The sequence below is a fragment of the Salarias fasciatus genome (assembly GCF_902148845.1).
Source record: "Salarias fasciatus chromosome 7 unlocalized genomic scaffold, fSalaFa1.1 super_scaffold_4, whole genome shotgun sequence".
NCBI lineage: Eukaryota > Metazoa > Chordata > Actinopteri > Blenniiformes > Blenniidae > Salarias > Salarias fasciatus.
Genome location: NW_021941229.1, coordinates 9109322 through 9129234, shown reverse-complemented (window position 1 = coordinate 9129234; position 19913 = coordinate 9109322). Strand labels below are relative to the sequence as shown.

Sequence of the window (19913 nt, the reverse complement as noted above, 5' to 3'; positions counted from 1 at the left end):
ACATCAGCAATACGAATCTGGGGGTTAGTAGGATGCATTTTCCATTGAATGTTTTTTTCCCCTCTTTGAATGTTCTAGAAAAAAAAATAAATCAAATGATCAAAACATGAAAATATTGTGGTCTCAGCTCAGTGGGGAAGAGGGCCCATCCTCCTGCACTTTGAGAACCGCTACATTAAGCAAATCAGCACCTGCAGCCATGCATGCAAATCGGGCTCCTTCCAGTCTGGACTAATCATCACCTGGCTGCCAAACAGTCTGCAGCCATCAGCTCCAACAGGCCCTGACGCGCATGCGCGGTGCGCAGCGGACGTCTCACCTGGGACTTGTTGCTGAGCTGCAGTGAAGCGCTGCGCAGCCACGTCTCCGCTCATACACCTGCACGGTGTCGCGTTATGGACGCAGGCGACGCGCCGCGGATCTCCTGCGCCCGTCAAAGACCGTAGCCAGGCCGGATGAGACAAATCAGACAAGGGGAGACTTCAGAACGAAGAGAGCTGAAGCAAGAAGGTTGGCTCACGTGTAAGTATTTATATGCCTGATGCTTAATCTGTTATTAATTTGGAATTCATTAGGAATTGAAGCTGGACTAATCATAACATACCGTTTATTGGCATTTTATTTTATCAAAATTTTCCTTGGAAGGAAAGAATAAAGAAACTATATTCTTAGACGTGCCAGCCAGTTAATACCCCTGCTTTTCCATTTCCTGAGAATCATATGTTCCACAGTGTGTCCACAGGGGTTGCATGGCAGGCACCACACGGTGCGCAGGATGATGCTGGCAGTGTGTAGACAAGAACAGATAATAAACCTCAGTGGACCATAACCAAGGAGACAGAAGCTCCAGAGGCATGACTGCAGTGTTTTCTAGAAAATCTCATGTGACTGAAGGGGCAGTTAGGAAGAGATAAGTACAACTTAAAATAATCTTATGAACTGCTTTATATATATATGCTTTTTGTAATCTCTTCTCTGCATGCAGGTGTGTTTCTGGGTTGTCTACCTGCAGGCAATGGGAAAATGCTGCAAGTGCAACGGGAGACTGCTGTGCATGTGCTTGCTGCCTTGTATGATGACAGGTCACCTTGTGATTTACATCATGGTGTCCATATTCATCACTATCTCCTACACGCCTCCAAAAATAACCGTCCACTATGTAGCCCCAGGGATTTCTTCCAATACTTCGTCCATGGCCTCCCACCCACTCGGCCCCTTTTGGAACCTCCGTTTAGAGGACAGTGCACTGTGGAACCAGATGCAACATGCTTGGGACCGGCAGTACAATCCAATACTGAGGGCAAACACCACTGGGATAATGAGGAAGCCAAAAGTGAAACTTTTATCGGCAGTCGAGGATGAGTGCCTCTCTGACTGCATGTCACACAAATGTTCCTTCCCTCACAAGCATGACATAAGCAGCTTGCCAGAACAAATTCAGGCATTTATCAGGTCAATGCACTGCAGGGAGTACCCGCTTCTTATCAACCAGCCTGCCATGTGCAAGAGGAACAACGCCAGCTTTGGTTTGAACTCGCCAATGCTCGTCATGGCCATCAAATCTCAAGTGGGGAACTTTGAGAATCGGCAGGCCATCCGGGAAACGTGGGGACACAGCGGCTTGGTGAAGGGGGAAACCTACAAGAAAGGTGGATTAGTGCGTACAGTGTTTCTGCTTGGAAGACAGGACTCGACTACAGGTCCTCATCCAGACCTCAAGAACCTCCTGGAGCTGGAAAACCAGAAGTACGGGGACATCCTACAGTGGGATTTCAGAGACACTTTTTTTAACTTGACTCTGAAGGATCTGTTGTTCTGGAACTGGCTCCAACAATACTGCCCCACTGCTACCTTCGTCTTCAAAGGGGACGACGATGTCTTTGTTCGAACAAACGCTCTCCTGGATTACCTCCATAAACAGTTGGAGGAGCACAACCTGTGGAGTTCTTACCCCAATGAGACGAACATGGATTTGTTTGTCGGGGATCTGATTACGAACGCAATGCCAAACCGCGAGCCGTCCACCAAATACTACATCCCAGAAACTTTCTATAAAGGAGCTTACCCACCGTACGCGGGCGGAGGAGGTGTGGTGTACTCTGGCTCCCTTGCATTACGTTTGAAAGAGGTGTCTGAGAGGGTTCGCCTGTTCCCTATTGATGATGTGTACCTGGGCATGTGCCTGCACAGGCTGGGGCTCTCTCCCAGCCATCACCCGGGCTTCCTAACGTTTGATCTCCCACAGACAGACAGAGAAAATCCCTGCGCTTACAGATCCGTGCTCCTCGTCCACAAACGGAGTCCCAAGGAGATGTTGACCCTGTGGAAACAACTCCACAATCTGTCTGGACAGTGCTGAGGCTCATTTGCCAAGCAAATAGGATTGACTGAGCGTCTGGTGAGAGCTGCCACCACACTCATTTGAAAAATTTACTCCCCGTGACTGAGTCGTGTGGAGCAGAGCACATTTAATGCCCCTGTCCTCTGAAGATTTATTTTATTCTAGGGAGGAGACTGATCTACCTCAAAGGGGACTTTTATTAAAAGGGCATTTAAAAATATGGTACTCTTAATCATCACAGGTATGTATTTATGTCCTCTCAAATAAAATAATTTATTTCTGTAAGTTCTAAGTACGTCTTACTTGATATGTGTGTGGAAAATGTACTTTAGATATATTTGTTGGTATAATTGTGCCTTTCCCCACTTGAAATGTATGTCATCAAATCCGAATGAGAAAGAATCCGAAATGTCATATGTCCACATCATTTTCACAGAGATTGTGGATAACAACTTTATAAAGTAATTTTAACAAATTTGACTCTAATTGTGCCTAATATAATGAGATGTGGACTGAACACATTTTACCAGAAATATGTAAATTGTTGTTGTCCTGATGGCAATAAAGGATTTTTTTTTCCACATTGTTTTGCTAACTGGATTAGCATCAATTGGTGAAGTGGTTGGCAGTGTTTGTTCTTCCTGTGGATGTGAGGGTTTCCCATATGTACTCCTAAAATATCTATCTTTTTGAGTTAGCTCTGGGCTAAAATTTGTCTCTTCATACTCTGCTCTTCATCCAGAGTTAGCTGTAATCAGCCCTGGCACCAAATTGGTTAAATTTGCTCTAAAAACAGTATGCTCATGGATCCATTCAAAGGAAGACCAAAATCACAAGGTAACTATTATATTGAATGTTTCCCAAGAAATTGCAGTTTCTTTTTTTCTTCACTTGAGATTGAACCTTTTTAGAGTTGTGGGAAAACCCCAAAATTCAGACATACATGCTGAACCTGCAGGCTCCATGTGCCCTGAGACTCCAGAGGTCAAAACCAAGTCACTGTTGTAGTTTTTAAAGAAAAAAAATTAAAATTGATGTTGTATTTTTTGACATTTTCATAATAATTTGAATCATCTTTGAAAGTGAAGTAATATTTTAATTTAACTTTTTCTTTTCAGATAGTTTAAGTTTTTTTTTATGTTTTTATGTTTTATGAAAAGGTATTGGTTCAGATTTTCATAATTTTCTGTGTTTATATTTGCCCATGAACACACAGAAACATTTTGAATGATCAGCTTAATATAATACAAGTACTCTGTCTCGCTCACCAGACATCAAATTTTACTTTACATCGCCTTCAACCAACATTAATTTGACACAGCTGTCTAAAATGTACCAAAATGGAAAAATCTGCTTTCGGTTGATTTCCTCACATTTGTCACATACTGTACATGTTTGTGGAAGGGAAGATTCACTGTCTGGAAGTAAGAATAAAAACTCTTATTCAAATCAATTTCAAGGTAAACAGGGAGCAGAACAGCCAAAAAAAAAAAAAAAAACCCAAAAAAACTGAGCCAAGTACTGGTAGGTTCTAATGGATTGCCCCTCGTACCATGCTAAGTGATCCTCCATCATATTGAACAGCCATCTGTGGGATGGCAACAACAAATCTGTGATTCTCAATTTTGGGGTTTTCACTCCAACTTGGAAAACACTGTTTCCAACAGGTCGATTCACAAATTCATGCGATGATTCATTTGACTGCCATCTAGTGTTGGAGCACTGCAAATGCAGGAATGTTCCGGGAAACTCAGGAAGCTTCGAGATACATCAGGACTCTTGTGAAACAGCACCATCCAGTGGAGACGTCTGGTAACAACCAGAAAGTTCCTGAAGCTTCTGGCTCTGCTCCAGTCAGAGTTTAAAAGCTGAGACAGTCTCACTGCGGAGCCAGAAAGCAACTCAGGAGAGAAGAGACACTGGAAGAGAATTCCATCTGACAACAAGAAGACTCAGTCCTGAACTCAGAGAAGATGCTGTGCTCTCATGGACTCCAGCCCGTCCTCAGTCCATTCGTGGACGTCTACCTGCCTGTACGCAGTCTGCAGCCAGAGGTCAGACCTCTGCTCCACCAGCAGCATCTCCTGCAGAGGAACCTCCAGGAGCTGCTCGGCAGTCTGCAGCTGATGGACAGACTTCAACACAACTTCCTGGAGCAGACGGAGCCTTTCCAAACCAGCGTGGCCCTACAACCAGCCTCCTACCAGCTGGACAAAGAGGGGGATCACTTCGGCCTGACCCTGGACGCTCGAGGCTTCTCCCCAGAGGAGCTGTCTGTCAGGCAAGTGGGCAGGAAGCTGAGAGTCAGCGGGAAGACGGAGAAGAAGCAGGAGGACGGGAAAGGCTGGTCCTCTTACAGGCTGCAGGAGTTCAGACAGGAGTTTGATCTGCCTGAAGGGACCAACCCTGAAGCCGTCACCTGCTGCCTGTCTCCAGACGGAAAGCTCCACATCCAGGCAGCCAAGACTCCTGCTGAGGAGGTGGAGAGAGAGCTGACGATCAGGAGGAGCTCCGAGGAGGAAACACAGCACAGTGTGTGTTCACAGGCTGAAGACAGCAGCACACACACACACAACGACACGCAGGACAAACCTGAACACATGGACTGAAGCGCATGTTTATGTCACAATAACAACTGTCTGCATGTTTGTGTGGAAAACTCAATGTAATAAATAAATGTGATCATTTGTAATGACTGCATTTCATGGTGTTCTTTACTTTTGCTACAATAGTTCACACTTAAGAAAAATGTTTTTTTCAATAATGAAATTTTAATTCCTCACAAATATTCCCTTAAGAAAACAGAGGTATGAAAAGCAGGAAATAATCAGCGTACTCACTTTTAACGCTTTATGATAAGTTAGGGTTTCCTCACGTTGAAAGAAATCAAAGAACAAAAACCCATTTCTTTTCGGTTGTTGGGAATTTTGCTTTACACTTGTACAACAACATTTGTATTATCTATAAGTAGAATATTTATAAGTATCCTTTCCCAACTTGAACTTCAAGAAAACAAAAGGAGCAGTGAGAAATCGCTCTAAATGTCTGACCTAATGCCAGACTACACCTAAAGTGAACAAAAAGAGGAATAACACAACTATCTTCTAAATGTGCTTCACTGAGGTAAACGACCTGCTTGGAGGAAAGAAAGAAACCTGTGAGGAAGGTAAAGTCTCCTCACCTCCTGTGCCGCTGTGTGATTTGTGCCTCGACACCTCCGATCTCTGATCACCTCCTCTCTTCACCTGCTGCGCAGCAGGCAGAGAGATGACTGAGACAAACTGAGGGCTAGAGAGATAAAGAAAAAGAGATCAGACACCCAAGAATATACATAACTACATACATATATCTGGCCACTTCCGCCTGTTCAAATAGCTGTTAATGCCAACAGCTCATCAGCTCATCCCATAACAACTCCATGTATCCATTCATGTGGACATAGTTGAGATGATATTTTTGTTGTCACCCTTCACCTGCGCAGTTTCAATGAGAATAATTTCAAAATAACAGCGTACCTGAGTGTTGTTGCTGACCGTGTCAGTATTTATAACCACCTTCTGACGGGAGGACATCACACAGTGTCAGAAAGTTCAAATCATCTCAAACTATTAACATTCATTCAGGCCTCCACTGGTATTACATTTCAATCCAAAGAGCACCTCTTGGGCGGTGGATGTGTGTTATAGACATTAATAACATAAAGATTGAATAGACTATTGCTATTAATGAGAATTGGGGTTGTCTGTGTTCATGTTTGTTCTCTGTGTTGTGTGACATTGACCGTATTTAGTTCTATATTATTATTTCTTTATTCTTTGTAATAATTTTCTATGACAGTTTCTATGTTCATAAATATGTTTACATTTACAAAAGGCTTTACATTTTTCATATTCAGTGATATTCTTAAGAGAGAACTTTTATAGCAAAAGAAAAGAACACTACAAAACACAGTCATGACAAATGATCACATTTATTTATTACATTGAGTTTTCCATACAAACATGCAGACAGTTGTTATTGTGACATAAACATGCGCTTCAGTCCATGTGTTCAGGTTTGTCCTGCGTGTCGTTGTGTGTGTGTGTGCTGCTGTCTTCAGCCTGTGAACACACACTGTGCTGTGTTTCCTCCTCGGAGCTCCTCCTGATCGTCAGCTCTCTCTCCACCTCCTCAGCAGGAGTCTTGGCTGCCTGGATGTGGAGCTTTCCGTCTGGAGACAGGCAGCAGGTGACGGCTTCAGGGCTGGTCCCTTCAGGCAGATCAAACTCCTGTCTGAACTCCTGCAGCCTGTAAGAGGACCAGCCTTTCCCGTCCTCCTGCTTCTTCTCCGTCTTCCCGCTAACTCTCAGCTTCCTGCCCACCTGCCTGACAGACAGCTCCTCTGGGGAGAAGCCTCGAGCATCCAGGGTCAGGCCGAAGTGATCCCCCTCTTTGTCCAGCTGGTAGGAGGCTGGTTGTAGGGCCACGCTGGTTTGGAAAGGCTCCGTCTGCTCCAGGAAGTTGTGTTGAAGTCTGTCCATCAGCTGCAGACTGCCGAGCAGCTCCTGGAGGTTCCTCTGCAGGAGATGCTGCTGGTGGAGCAGAGGTCTGACCTCTGGCCGCAGACTGCGCACAGGCAGGTAGACGTCCACGAATGGACTGAGGACGGGCTGGAGTCCATGAGAGCACAGCATCTTCTCTGAGTTCAGGACTGAGTCTTCTTGTTGTCAGATGAAATTCTCTTCCAGTGTCTCTTCTCTCCTGAGTTGCTTTCTGGCTCCGCAGTGAGACTGTCTCAGCTTTTAAACTCTGACTGGAGCAGAGCCAGAAGCTTCAGGAACTTTCTGGTTGTTACCAGATGTCTCCACTGGATGGTGCTGTTTTACAAGAGTCCTGATATTTCTCGAAGCTTCCTGAGCTTCCAGGAACATTCCTGCATGTGGAGGCTTCTACATTAGAACACAGAAGCTCTGCTGTTGACTCCAGATCGTTCCTGAGCCTGGAGAGGAGCAGACGTGGATCAGTTCTTCCGACGGAACAGGTAGGAAACTGACTTGTTCTTTACGATTTTGGGGAGGAAAACGATGCTGTTGAAGTTTAATGTTTACATTTTGATACACTGAAGGTATTTCTTTGAAGAATAATATTTGTCGTTTTTCAGTGAAAACTTTTCTTAAACTAGTATTATGTGCTGGTTTGCTCGTCTGATTCCCACTGAATGTTGAGGTTTGATATGACTAAGCATTTTAATGGCGAAAGATTGATTGTGGCTGGATTTGAGAAATGTCCGTAATTGAAAAAAGGAAACAACCCAGAAACGTTTAATTGCATTTATTTATTGGATGCTATTTTTTTTTTTAATTTTATACACATCTTGTATTACTGATGGTCTGTTTTCAGATGTGAATAGGGTGTTCTTTAGATTTCCACACTAAAAATTAAATATACCGTAACTTTAAAACTGAATTCTGACGGATTTCTTTAGCTGACCAGAGGAGTCATTCATGCTTATACCCGAACTTAAGACATGAAATAAGTTCCCTCCAATAATGAAACAAGCTGAATATATGTGCATATTGTAGAGATACCTGGTGGAGTGATCTTAATTACTGCAGCAGCATATAATTGAGTAATAACAACCAGAATACACTCATGTAAATGACCATCTGAGAGAGAACTGGATCAGTGAGGCTGTTGGTGTAATAGAATAATGGAATAAAAAATTTGGTTTATGGAGTTGAATTTATAATTAGACGAGTAATACAGAGAAAGTTGAATGTTTCTTCCAAAAGCATGAATAATCTCCTCACTGTATTCATAAACCTCCTCTTGTCTCATTTTCCAAAAAAAAAAAAAAAGAATAAATCTTCACCTCATTGCTTTCACTCTTCAACTAAATTGTCCAACATGACCTCAAAAACTTACCTTTTGAAAAAGGCTTTTCATTAAATACTGTTTTTTAACTTCTGCTATGTAGCACTTCCAGAAGTTGAAATTGCATTATTCATGATTGTGATTTAGCATTATTATTAGCTGTCCCTAATGTACTTATTATTGATTGTGTCTATTGTTCATTGGCGATGAAAGGTGAAACATCCTCATCTCAGCCCCCTCCCCTCTTGAAAAGTCTTTTTTTCTCTACCGTCCTGCAGACCTTCAACCACTCTGTCGCTTTTCTATCATACTAAACTCAATTCCATTACATCCACCCCACATGTACACGTTTCTCTCACGTCTTCCACTGCTATAGAGTGTTTCCTGCATGAAAATATTTTTGATTAAACAACTTTTTTTTTCAAATCCAGATATATATGGTGTTCCTGTAGATGTAATTTGAAGATTTCTCCACCAGATGGCAGCATCTCCCTGAACAAGTAGACTTAAAACATCTCAAACTTCTGATATGTTGACACTATTCCAGTAGTTGCATTCCTAGGTGCAATGAATAAATAAATGGATAAATAAATGCAATTATTTCAAGACACAAAACCCCTCGTGTTCACCTTGGACCTTTAAATGAATGTCTTGCTCTTTAATTTTCACCTCTCTTCCATTTTCCTCGTTCTCATTTGTGTTTGCTTCATTTTATTAGTGATTATAATGAAATAGCAGACTTATGATGCAATGAGGCACACATGATTGCAACTCAGAATGTTTATGTCTCATAAAATCCCTTGCATCCCTAGTAGGGGAAAAAAACGATGGAATATTGAACGACTTACGTTGGACAGCAACTTTTTGTGTTAACGTGTCAATACTGAACTGACAGACAGACGTGTATTTTTCTCATTGAGATCTTTGCAGGGTTTTCTCCACTGAATTGTGAATTGTTGTGCTCAGTTGTCAGCTGTAGTTTAAACCTCTCACCTGTCTGCATGTTATTTATTTATCCCAGATTCACAACAAAGCCTAATGTGGAGGACTCTGCAGAGAAGTAGGGCAACCACAGCAAGATGCCAGATTTAAAGAAGGAAGAAGAGAGAGAGAGAAAAAAAAATCACCTTCCTCCTTTCAACATATTGTATCTCTCAACAAAACAAGGACGGATGATGAAACCTGGACTGGCAAACACAGTGCTTCACTGCTCGGGGGATAATGTGTCAAGGCTGGTGTCAGTATTCTTGACACAAAAAGGGAGTATATGAGTTTTTTGACTGGTGGGGGAGTTTCTTTTTTTGCTTTTTTTTTTTTTTTTTTTTTTTTTTTTTTTAGTCAGGCGTTCACCTTTGGATGAACTCCTGAAAGTGGAGGCGGGAATAAAAGTGATGAGGAGGAAAGAAAAAGGCAACAATAATAGAAAGGAAGGATGGGGCGGAGGAGGAGGAGGAGGAGAACACAAGGCTCAGCTCCAAGTAAATCATCTGCATTGTTCTGCTCCCCTAATGCCGCTCATATGCATCAACACGCATGCACACACACATCGAAAGTGCCAGGACAGCATCAAACACACGCATACCCACACAAAGGGAATCTCAGGCACAAATTCGCACTTCCATGTTCCTGCCTTAGTTTGTCCCTGGTGGAGATGGTTTTTAATGCGCCGTAATCCCCCCTTTTCCCCTTGAACACATAAAAGAGATATCCTCCTATCCATGTAAGTGCTTCTGACGGCCACCAGCCCGTCGTGAACACACATGTGTTGACACACACACACACACACACGCAGACACATGAACACACGTGGAGGCGCCAGCTCATCAACATGCAGTTATTCCTTTGGCGCTGGATCGCAGGTTGTTAATTGGCTGCCAAAGCAGAATGTGTGTGTATGTGTGTGTGTGTGTGTCTGTACCGCAGAGCTGGGGATGCTTAGACATTCCCGTCACGTCCCTGAGCCTCGATTAAGACGTTGCTCCAGTTTCGAATAGACAGACATGTGGGGGAGGAGGAGAGGAGAGGAGAGGCAGAGAGGAGGCAGCAGGGGGCAGAAAAGATGAGAGAGCGCCGGAGGAGAGAGAGGAAGGCAGAAAGAGAGGTGATGAGGTGGGGCGCAGCAAAGGATGAGAGGGGGCAAAACGAAGGAGAGAGAAGTAGTGAAATACTGCACTGGTCCCGTGTGTGAGACCTGGACTTGATTACATATCCTCGAATGGATTTCTGATCGATGTTGTTGAAGTATGAAGGTGTTTCAGGTATCAAGAGTGACGGTACAGTTTCTCGTCACTATTCTGAATTTAATGTGACATCTGCTTCTGTGATTCAAATGTTAAGTTTACAATTCTACAATACATCAACTCTGACTGAAAGGGTCTGTTTCAATTCTCATGTTGGACATTTTTCTTCTCATGCCAAGCAGGAACTCCTGGTTAAAATGTTTCACAATGTATTCACATGTTGTTGACACTATCGGGACACACAGGCAGTAAAAAGCTACAGAGATGATTTCATTTCAAATATTAGGTATATATTCAGGTACTGCTGCGTATTTTCCACCTATGATTTTAAATAATCACCATTACAATCACAATGAATTCTGTTATAAATATGCATTTTCTTGATGAAAGTATCAGTAGATTTTCTTTCCACTTATTTCTTTCTCCCTAAGTAATTAGATTGGCCTTGTTGCTGCTGCTCTTTGGCGCCCCCTAAAGGGCCTGCGCCACACTTCAGAAACCACCAATTTGACCTTTAGCCTGTTGTCCTGATGGGATTCTCCTTCGTGCACTGTGAATAAGAAGTGGAAGCTGAAGAAGGAATATTTCTCATTGAATATCACTGCACCTTCACATTTCTGGGTCAATTTTAAATGATGAAATTTGTATTTGATAAATGAAACTTATAACAAATGTTTTGAGCAAATGAATTCATCAGTTTTTGGAAAGAGAGCGGCAGGTTGTATTTTGACCTTGTAAAGATTACACTACATGGTGTGTTTCTCATTGTGTCTATGATGTTCATAACAATCAATCAGATCTATTAAACATGCACATTGAAAATGTAGCACATCTGTTTTGTCACCAGACAACCAAGTAAAAAAACAAAACACATCTACTGTTAACAGAGAAAAACAGACTGAACCAGGATAATTAAAGTGAATCAAACAAAAGTAATACAACACCTAGGATTCATAAGTCTTAACCTTGATATGAGACAAACTTCTCAATCAGTATCTTGTAGAAATCCAATGAGCAAGAGGAATGTAAAAATGACTGTTTCTCTAATATTCTGTATGGCCTGTACATGCAACGTTTTCCTTAAAACTCTTGTATTAAAATGGTGTGGTTCCTTTTATAATAAACTTTGTGTGTCCAAGCTGCTGTCAAAGCATACGGCTGTCTTCTTTTACAAATGGCCTAAAAGCCCAAAGCAATGTGAGAATTACCCTTCAACACCACTGTCACTGTTTCAGCTTTTATTAAACATCTTTGTGCATCCACGTGCATACACATATTGTGCTGAAATGTGTTGGATCTCCCACATCTGTTCACCTTCAGGAAGTGTCAAGACAGACGTCTATCTGGTCAAGAAGTGTAGTCATCGACAGCTTTTCAGTAGTTTTGGTTCTGATTTGGTCTTTTTAATGGTAGTGGTGCAGTCCAGCTCATGAGGCTTTCTCTAAAGGGTTTTCATGTGCTTCCTGTGGGAGAGAGAGGCTACTCCAGTTGCTTCCCATGATCCTAAGGCATGCTTTTGACATTAATGCTGACTGTAAATCACCCACTGATGTGAATGTGAGTGTCTTGACTGTCTCTGTATTTGCTAGAGATGGACGTAATGGATGGATGGACTTTTTTACTGTAGCACATTTTCACTGCTTCAGCAGTCTCAAGTAATTCACACTATTAGTCACAATCAGTCACACACACGCGCGCACACAGCTATTCAAGGTGCTCGACCTCCACTGGGAGTGATTTGAGGTTCAGTGTCTCTTGCCCAAGGACACTTTGACACATGGAGCGGCGGAGTTGTGGATGAAACCACTGCTCATACACCCCGAGGAAGAGCTCACTGGATCAACATGAATTCATTATACGTACATACATACATAATCCTTCTAAATTAATCAAGCAAAGTCAATATGTTCACCCTGTTATTTGAGGAAGATAAAAATGTGTGGGTGAAACGTTTGTCTTCCATACAGTCTTATTTATCTTCAGGTCGCCGCAGACTGTAGGAGAAGACAGGTTACACTCTCAACAGGTCACAGGGTCATGTTCATGTTTCATGTTTTCTTTAGATTGTTGGAATAAACTGATGCACCAAGGGAAAAATAAAAACACACAGACACAGTGAGAACATGCAAACTCTACATCTAGGACTTGAGGCAGGGATAGTCTCACTAAAAGCTACTCCGCTGTACCCATCATATAACTACCAACCATTTTAACATGTGTTACTATTGCAGATGTAATACTGACCTTCTAGCTAAAATCTCAGGCTTTTAGCTTGCAGAGTCACCTCCAGTCAATTAAAACTATAATAATCATATCAGAAATGTGCGTTATCTGAATTTTGTTCCCCACACAGTTTATATTTCGGTTGAATAACACCACAACTAGAATTAAAATTCAGAGTGATCAGAAACGCTGTCCCAGTCACCTCTATATGCGACAATGACAAAGAGAGAAGACCGGAGAGAATGTGAAAAGAGGAAAACACAGATAATAAAAAAAAAGGTGAGATCCAGGCTATGAAAATGCAGAAAGATTAAAGAATATGGGGAGAAAGACAGGAGAAAACACACTAAAAAAGATAAAAAGAGACGAGAGTTGGAGTTTTGGGGAGGCACCATGGTGATAATTTGAAGGTTAGACATTCTGAACTGTTGGTTGTTCTCTAATGAAACCATGAGAGACCGGCGGACGTTTCTAGGTCACACATGCAGTGAGTCAGACAGACGAGACAACTCACTGTCTCCAAGTTGCCTGCAAATACTGTACACACTTATTTATTTATTTTTTTTTTTTTTACTCCAGATCCCCTGTTATGCAATCATGCCAGAGAGAAAGAGAGAAGGAGAGGACACGAGGCACTAATCAGACACCAGCAGACACACACACAGACTCCTCACAGCTGCCTGTGGAAGACTGACAGCAGGCCATGTTGTTCTTTCCAAGCTGCAGCATCCAAGAGGCTTGTTTTGGTTTCGGTGCTGATGAGTCACCATCTCAGACATTTCCACCAGGGATAGTCTTCAATATGAATGCAAAGTCAGATGGCGGCAGCAGACAACAACTGCTCTGCTGCTTTGGAGCAGATATAAACAGAGCTCCGGGCCTCAAGAGCGCGAGGTCAACCTCGTGGAGCGAGATTGTTTTAAAAGTGTCCGCATTAACTGAGGGAAATCAAATAATTCTTTCTCGGCTAATTGTCCTCATTTGTTACCGTTCTTACCTTTTGTTGTCTGCGTAAAGGTCAGAGGACAGGGTTAATTAAAGACACAGCTGTCATTGCTCTCTCGAAACTGCTTTTCTCTGCTTTCGTGACCTTGACTTTCTTATTTTCTGGGAACAGCTGCATGTGTGTGTGAAGGACTGCTTCCTAAGTGATCTCAAGGTGCTATCATGTTTGTTTGATGGGGGGATAATTAAATAGGCAATAGAAACCAGGCTGCTCTCATCGCTATTGATTCATTTGCCACACTCATACATGCACTCAGTACCAACACACACACACACAAGGAAAGTCAAGACCCTAAAGCCCCAGGTCTCTAAGAGGAGATGTCTGATACTCCCACATCAGCCATCAACAACCTTTCATGTTTCAATAGGCTGATTTAACCTAATCCATATCAGCCACCATCCTTTAGCCCTGGTAGCAGAGTGAATCTATACAGAGTCCTTGACTGGAAAGTGTTTGTTTGATGAAAATCTAACAACTAATCCTGTGAAAGACCCACCTTCCACCATAATTATTCTGCCATCCCTAAATCTTTAGATCTGGAGAGGAGCCAAAACACAGAGAGTTGGTCACAGCTGAAAGCAAGAAAGTTCAATTCAATAGCTCTTATTATTGTTGGAGTCTTTCCTGACTTCACAAAGATTTTGAGACTGGGTGATCTGTGATGTTTGTGAAGCTCCAGGAAGCACCTGTGTTGTGCAGGAATATCATTGAAATGCAATGTTTGAAAAAAGATATTTGCAAGTACACCAAAGAATAAAATACTCAACAACAACAACAGTCATGTGCTTCCAGCAACATTCACTCAATTGAAAGGTGTTACTGGATCTTCTTAGTCCTGGAGAAACAAGGTTGTGAGGACTACATTCATGGCTTTCTTGTTGTCAAAGTTACTAAACGTCACTTGGCGAAAAGTGTCAGTTCAAGAAAAGATCATGAACTTACAGGGTTTTTTTTTTTTTTTTAACAATGGTGAACAAAGCTGATAAAAATAATCAGGCAGTTTATGTCTTGTTAGGTTTAGAAAATTGTCAGAGCTTTGGGTCTGAAAAGTATTCAGATTGAATATTTTTGCAACTTTATTAAACTGTATTTTCACCCCTTTTTATCAAGACATGTACCTAATTAAGTATTGCTTGAAAATATATTGGCTACTTTCAAAAAAGGAGTGTGAACACATCTTGAGAGACACTGAATCCTAATTTTCTTTTTTGTTAATTCTGAAAACCTGCTTCTAGTTTGACTATTTGTGTGCTACTAAGGCCCAGAAATGGTCTTTTTTTTTCTTTCTTTATAAAAGACACATATCAATCTTAAATTTTCTGTAGGCAAATAAATGCATTAATCAGAGGCAGAGCGTGGGTCTCAGTACAGAGGGGGCGGAGCATTCTCGGGCCCTTATGATAGTAATTTTACCATTCAAACAATACCTCATCCTACCATCAAACAACACACTAATGCTCACTTTTATTGAGCCAAGCAAACCTGTATGCCTCAGAAAGCAGAATAAAGTCACAAACCAGTTCACAAACTTGTTCTGAAGAACAAATACACATACGCATGTACACACACACACACACACACACACACACACACACACACACACACACACACACACACACACACACACACACACAAATTCAGCCTGACAGGTGTCAATCTCAGAGCATTCGCTGTCCATGGTGCTGAAAACTAAAATAAAACCTCACTGGCAAAATCTGTACCTTCTTTGATACAGCTTAAATATAAAATGAAGACAGCTAATCTAAAATTACACAATCTATTCAGACAGATATAGACACAGCTATCTATATCTTTTGGAATTCACGTATATCTGAAAAAAAAAAAGACTCTACGGTCTCTTATAGTTGAGAGCAACAAAAGGCACATTCAAATAGGCAGGTGTTTAAGACCACAGCATTCGGATCAAGATAATATTTTTTAGGTTTCACTGACTCACCAATGGCTCCGATGTTAGGTTTTGGGTAGTACCGTAGCAGCTAGCATAGTGTTTAGCATACTGTTTAACTTACCTCCAAAGAGTTCAGATCAAGTGCAAAAGAAAAAACTAGTTCATGCCGCACAGCCAATCAGCGATGGCTTACAGCTCTGATGCATTCATGGACAGTCGTAATGTAAGAACTGGCAAATTGGAGCCCACACTCATATGCGTATACCTTCTCGTGTACACTGCACATTTTATTATAATAAATTATTTACGAGTAAATGTGAACATATCATATGAAACGGGGCCCTATGACCTTGTGGGCCCTGGGGCGACCGCCCCCTTGCCCCCACTCTGGCTCCGCTACAGGTGTTAATCCATTTTGAAAGACATTTTTCTTACTTTTGAATGCTGACATTTTGCTCTCAGTTTTTTTGTCTTCCCTACATTGTACTGTCATAATCACTGTTGCTCCTTGATGTGACGTATGAACTTCTAGCTTCAGTAGTTACAGTTGTCACATATAAAAGCTAAATATAATCTTTGACTTTGAATGGATGCATTGAAATTGAATTTCCTTTGTACTAAATGACGATGTAGAGAAAGAAAAATGTCTACATCTGCTTCACGTTCTTAGTCTTCCATTGCTAAATGAAAAGTAATCTATAACCATGAAAAAACACATGAACGTTTAATATCCACTGGTTTTGCATGTGTGCATCTCTTGTGGTGAATAAATAAAGGACCTGTTGCATTTGCCTTTTCAAAGCCTGTCATTTAATTCAACATGAGCTCCACAAACCACAACATGGTGTCTTGGTTCCACGCGGGTCTTTGTTCCGGACATGTGTGTTCCTTTGTTCTCCGTTATGTGTTTTGTTTGCCTGTATCTGTATGACAATGATTAGCTCTGATGGATGATAGTGACCAAATAATTGTGACAAGGACACAACATTAACATTGAGGCAGGGACAATGGCAGTGCAGCTGCGTGGCCGCTGCATTATTCAGGCAGGATGGATGACGGAGAAAAAAAAAAAAAAAAAAGAGGAAGGGGGAGAAAATAGGGAGTGGGGGAAAAAGAGGGGACAGGAAGGAAGGATGAGAGGAGGAAGGGGAGACAGGGAGCTGAAGGAAGGCTGTGAGAAGATGGAGGGTGCAGGCAGGGATAAATGTATAGTACTATAAAAGACAGTGGAGTTGGGGGTAAATTCTCAGAAGGAAAGGTTAGGTTAATGTGTTGTAGCAGCCTTTAATCACAGCATAAGTACTATAGAGAAATGTATTTTCATTTTCAGTGTGTGAGCCCTGAAACTCTTTAGCATGTAGCACAACTTGGAGGAAAATCGTCCTGGAGAACTTCAACTAATGAGCGACATCAGGCTAACTCTGCTGGTCCGAACGTCACTGGCGATTAAACTGGCTGACGCTCAACAAACTGACTTCTAAGAGAATCAGAACTGGGATCATACCATTGTGAGACAGGTTAGTTTTATACAGTTTACACAAAGTTGCTTTGTGTCCCTTAATGCTGACATGTCCTCTTTATGTAAGGAGACAGACACTGGTCCTCATAATGCCACCAACACCAGAACACACACACCACACCCATAAACGTAGACCCGCGTTATGGAGACATGTTTTGTGTGTCCCTATCATGTATGCATGTCAACAGATTTATTTTTCCCACATCATCAATAAACACCCGTCAACACACTCCTCCAGCCCCCCGCTGTCACAGAAACTACTGGTGCAAACACTGCGGGGACACCCAGAGAAAGGCCTGTCTTAGCTGGAGGACTGACGTAATCGCTGCTGTCCTGCAGCAAGGAATAAGACAAACAGGACCCCGAGGACAGGTTTATTGATCCTGCGGTGGTATCGGCCCGCTCCATCTCTGAGGTGTCAAGGAAAAAAATTTGACTGAATCTAAAATATCATGTTGACGCCAAAGTCTAGACTTCATTTTCATCTGGTGATGACACGATAGAAACCCTGTTTGATTCATCCATCATGAGTAAGTTCTATAAATTTAAAAACTAATCACATCAGGTCCTGTTTGAATTAGTTCCTTCACGCCATCGTCAGACTGTTTGTCTGCAGAGGATCAAGTCAGAAGATGCATGGACTATTGAGGTCATGAGGTTTGGTATTGCAATTCTCCTGTTTGGTTCAATCATGGTCTATTTTAAGTTTTTTCCCTGTGTTAAAATTTGTTCTGTCTTGCCTTTGGTGTCAGTGAGCTGATAAAATATGCATGGTTTGGACTTTTCACCTTTCCGATTTTTATTCCTTGTATAAATCAAAGGAAAATGGAGCCTTTTATGGTTGGAGCTCATCCATGTTTGATGTGCAGCCAGGAGGGAGACCTAGATAATAGAAGCTATCAGAGACATACAGCGCAGTGTGTGTGTGTGTGTGTGTGTGTGTGTGTGTGTGTGTGTGTGTCCTTTTTCGGATTCTGTTTTGTTCCCAGGCATTAATGGACTTGAATGTATTACGACATACACTTTCAGATGGTCCGACATGGAAGTCAATGGGTTCGCGTACACACGCTCGCACACATTTACACGCGTTTTTAATAAGTGTGTTGAAATTTATACTGCAACAACATGAGACGGAATCAGGCGCGGCGCCAAATGAGGTCAAGCAGTCATAAAATTCCCTTTCTTCTACTTTGTCAGACATTTGAATCGAGCGCTCTGAAACGTTCCCATCTTAAACTTATTCATCATTCATTCATCCCTTATCCATTCAGACAAATTCATCCATTCAAAGTAATTCAAACAGCCATTGATTTTTTTTTTCTCTTCTTTTTCTGTCAGGGTAAGTACAAAATAAGAAGAAAATACCTCTGAGGGGAGATCACTAAGGGAAGACCGCAGCGTGATCAAAGTGAAGTAATGAGCGATCCATCAGCCACTGTGGATGAGAACTAATCATCGGCAGGGATTATCTTTACAGAAACCTCACTCTTATCTCTATTTTTGCATTTTGTCGAGGCTCTTGGCAGCTAACTCTCACTGTGGGAGAAAATCAATAGTCATTTTAGAAACATGACTTAATAATGACTTATTACACACTGTAGTGAGCAGTGGAGGAATGGAGGTCGGACTGAAAAACTGATTTTTTTCACACTTTTCTCTTTAGATGATTCAGTTATTTAATCTTTCACCAGTATAAAAACCTAGATATTTTGAAGGCATCTTTAATATTTATTTCTAACATCCACAAATGAACATCTACTTATCTGAATATTTTGAATTATGTGCCAAATTCGATTCAAGGCCATTTTAATTCAGGGTCAAAGGGATAAAGTCCACGATCGCATTATGCAAGTCATTTGCATATTATTTACTCAGATCTAAATAAAAATAATTACATTGTATGAGTTTTCCTGTAGAATAATAGCATTGTTAAGTTCATATAACTCAAACAACCACATCAAACTTTTAATAACTTAAAAAAAGTTCTATTTCTTTATTTTTTCTGCACATAACAATTACTCAAAGACACACTAGGCTTACATTATGAAAGGACCTGTTGGAAAGTTTTCCAACATTTTTAGAAATTGTTGAGATTTCCTATTACATGTGCAATAGAATTATTCTAATTACAGCACATGTAAGTATATTTAGCTATTATTCTCAGCAATCTGCTGTGTTTATTGACTTTATAGAATGGGTTTACCCCTTCTCAAACATCCATTAATTATATTTAAAGACACTTTTCATGTAGGTTGGTACAATTCCACTGCAAATTTCCATTACCTTAAAATCAAATTGATCCATAGGAGATAAACAGTGTGATAATAACACAAAACCAAAAGCAATTAAACAAAATATAAGCTAACAATGAAAGAAAAAAAAATGTTAAGAGTGATTATTACATTTTATAAAATTTATTTGAATTTTGGAGGCTTAACAAACAAGAAGAAAGTGATGTTAAAAATCAGATAAAACTGACTTAAAAACAGAACCAGTAAGTTTTAGCCATGTAGACTTTCTCCAAATTTCCAGACAATTAAAGATCATTAGACTCAAATACATGTATTTGGAGTGTGGGAGACAAATCACACAGGAGAAATACGCAAACTGCACAGATAGAGATCCAGTCCGAACTGGAGCCACAAATTCTCACCAGCCTGATTATGAAATATTACTGTCAATTCATGGATTAAATAACTTATCCTATTGTACAGTGTATATGCTTTGAGCAAGGTGCATTGCGAGCTAAAATGTCCAGAGCGATTTATTTATTTTTTATTTTGTTAGTTGCATTGTGACGTGGAAAGATGGCTTGAATACAT

The 19913-nt window shown here is 41.2% G+C and overlaps 3 protein-coding genes and 1 long non-coding RNA gene across 5 annotated transcripts; 3 read left to right on the top strand and 1 right to left on the bottom strand.

The window, feature by feature from the left end:
- The first annotated feature begins 385 nt into the window (after positions 1–385).
- Positions 386–2922, top strand: LOC115382714 (N-acetyllactosaminide beta-1,3-N-acetylglucosaminyltransferase 2). Of its 2 annotated transcripts, none has more exons than XM_030084559.1 (2): positions 386–522; positions 732–2922. In XM_030084559.1, the coding sequence occupies exon 2, from the start codon at positions 980–982 to the stop codon at positions 2357–2359; it is 1380 nt and encodes a 459-aa protein (XP_029940419.1). In that variant the 5' UTR covers positions 386–522; positions 732–979; the 3' UTR covers positions 2360–2922. The 2 variants fall into 2 exon arrangements, with proteins under 2 accessions (XP_029940419.1, XP_029940420.1); XM_030084560.1 differs by having other exon boundaries at positions 388–522; positions 986–2922.
- Positions 2923–3468: 546 nt separating this feature from the next.
- On the top strand, positions 3469–4979 carry LOC115382715 (heat shock protein 30-like). Its single transcript, XM_030084562.1, has one exon. The coding sequence runs from the start codon at positions 4315–4317 to the stop codon at positions 4948–4950; it is 636 nt and encodes a 211-aa protein (XP_029940422.1). The 5' UTR covers positions 3469–4314; the 3' UTR covers positions 4951–4979.
- Positions 4980–6335: 1356 nt separating this feature from the next.
- On the bottom strand, positions 6336–7076 carry LOC115383046 (heat shock protein 30-like). Its single transcript, XM_030085058.1, has one exon. The coding sequence runs from the start codon at positions 7012–7014 to the stop codon at positions 6379–6381; it is 636 nt and encodes a 211-aa protein (XP_029940918.1). The 5' UTR covers positions 7015–7076; the 3' UTR covers positions 6336–6378.
- A 185-nt stretch (positions 7077–7261) lies between these two features.
- LOC115383044 (uncharacterized) lies at positions 7262–11353 on the top strand. Its single transcript, XR_003930625.1, has 2 exons — positions 7262–7361; positions 9216–11353. It is a non-coding gene; the product is annotated as an uncharacterized LOC115383044 (long non-coding RNA).
- The last annotated feature ends 8560 nt before the right edge of the window (positions 11354–19913 follow it).

Excerpts from the sequence above, each read along its gene's own strand:
- LOC115382714 (XM_030084559.1), top strand. The coding sequence starts at position 980 with ATGCAGGTGTGTTTCTGGGTTGTCTACCTGCAGGCAATGGGAAAATGC.
- LOC115382715 (XM_030084562.1), top strand. The coding sequence starts at position 4,315 with ATGCTGTGCTCTCATGGACTCCAGCCCGTCCTCAGTCCATTCGTGGAC.
- LOC115383046 (XM_030085058.1), bottom strand. The coding sequence starts at position 7,014 with ATGCTGTGCTCTCATGGACTCCAGCCCGTCCTCAGTCCATTCGTGGAC.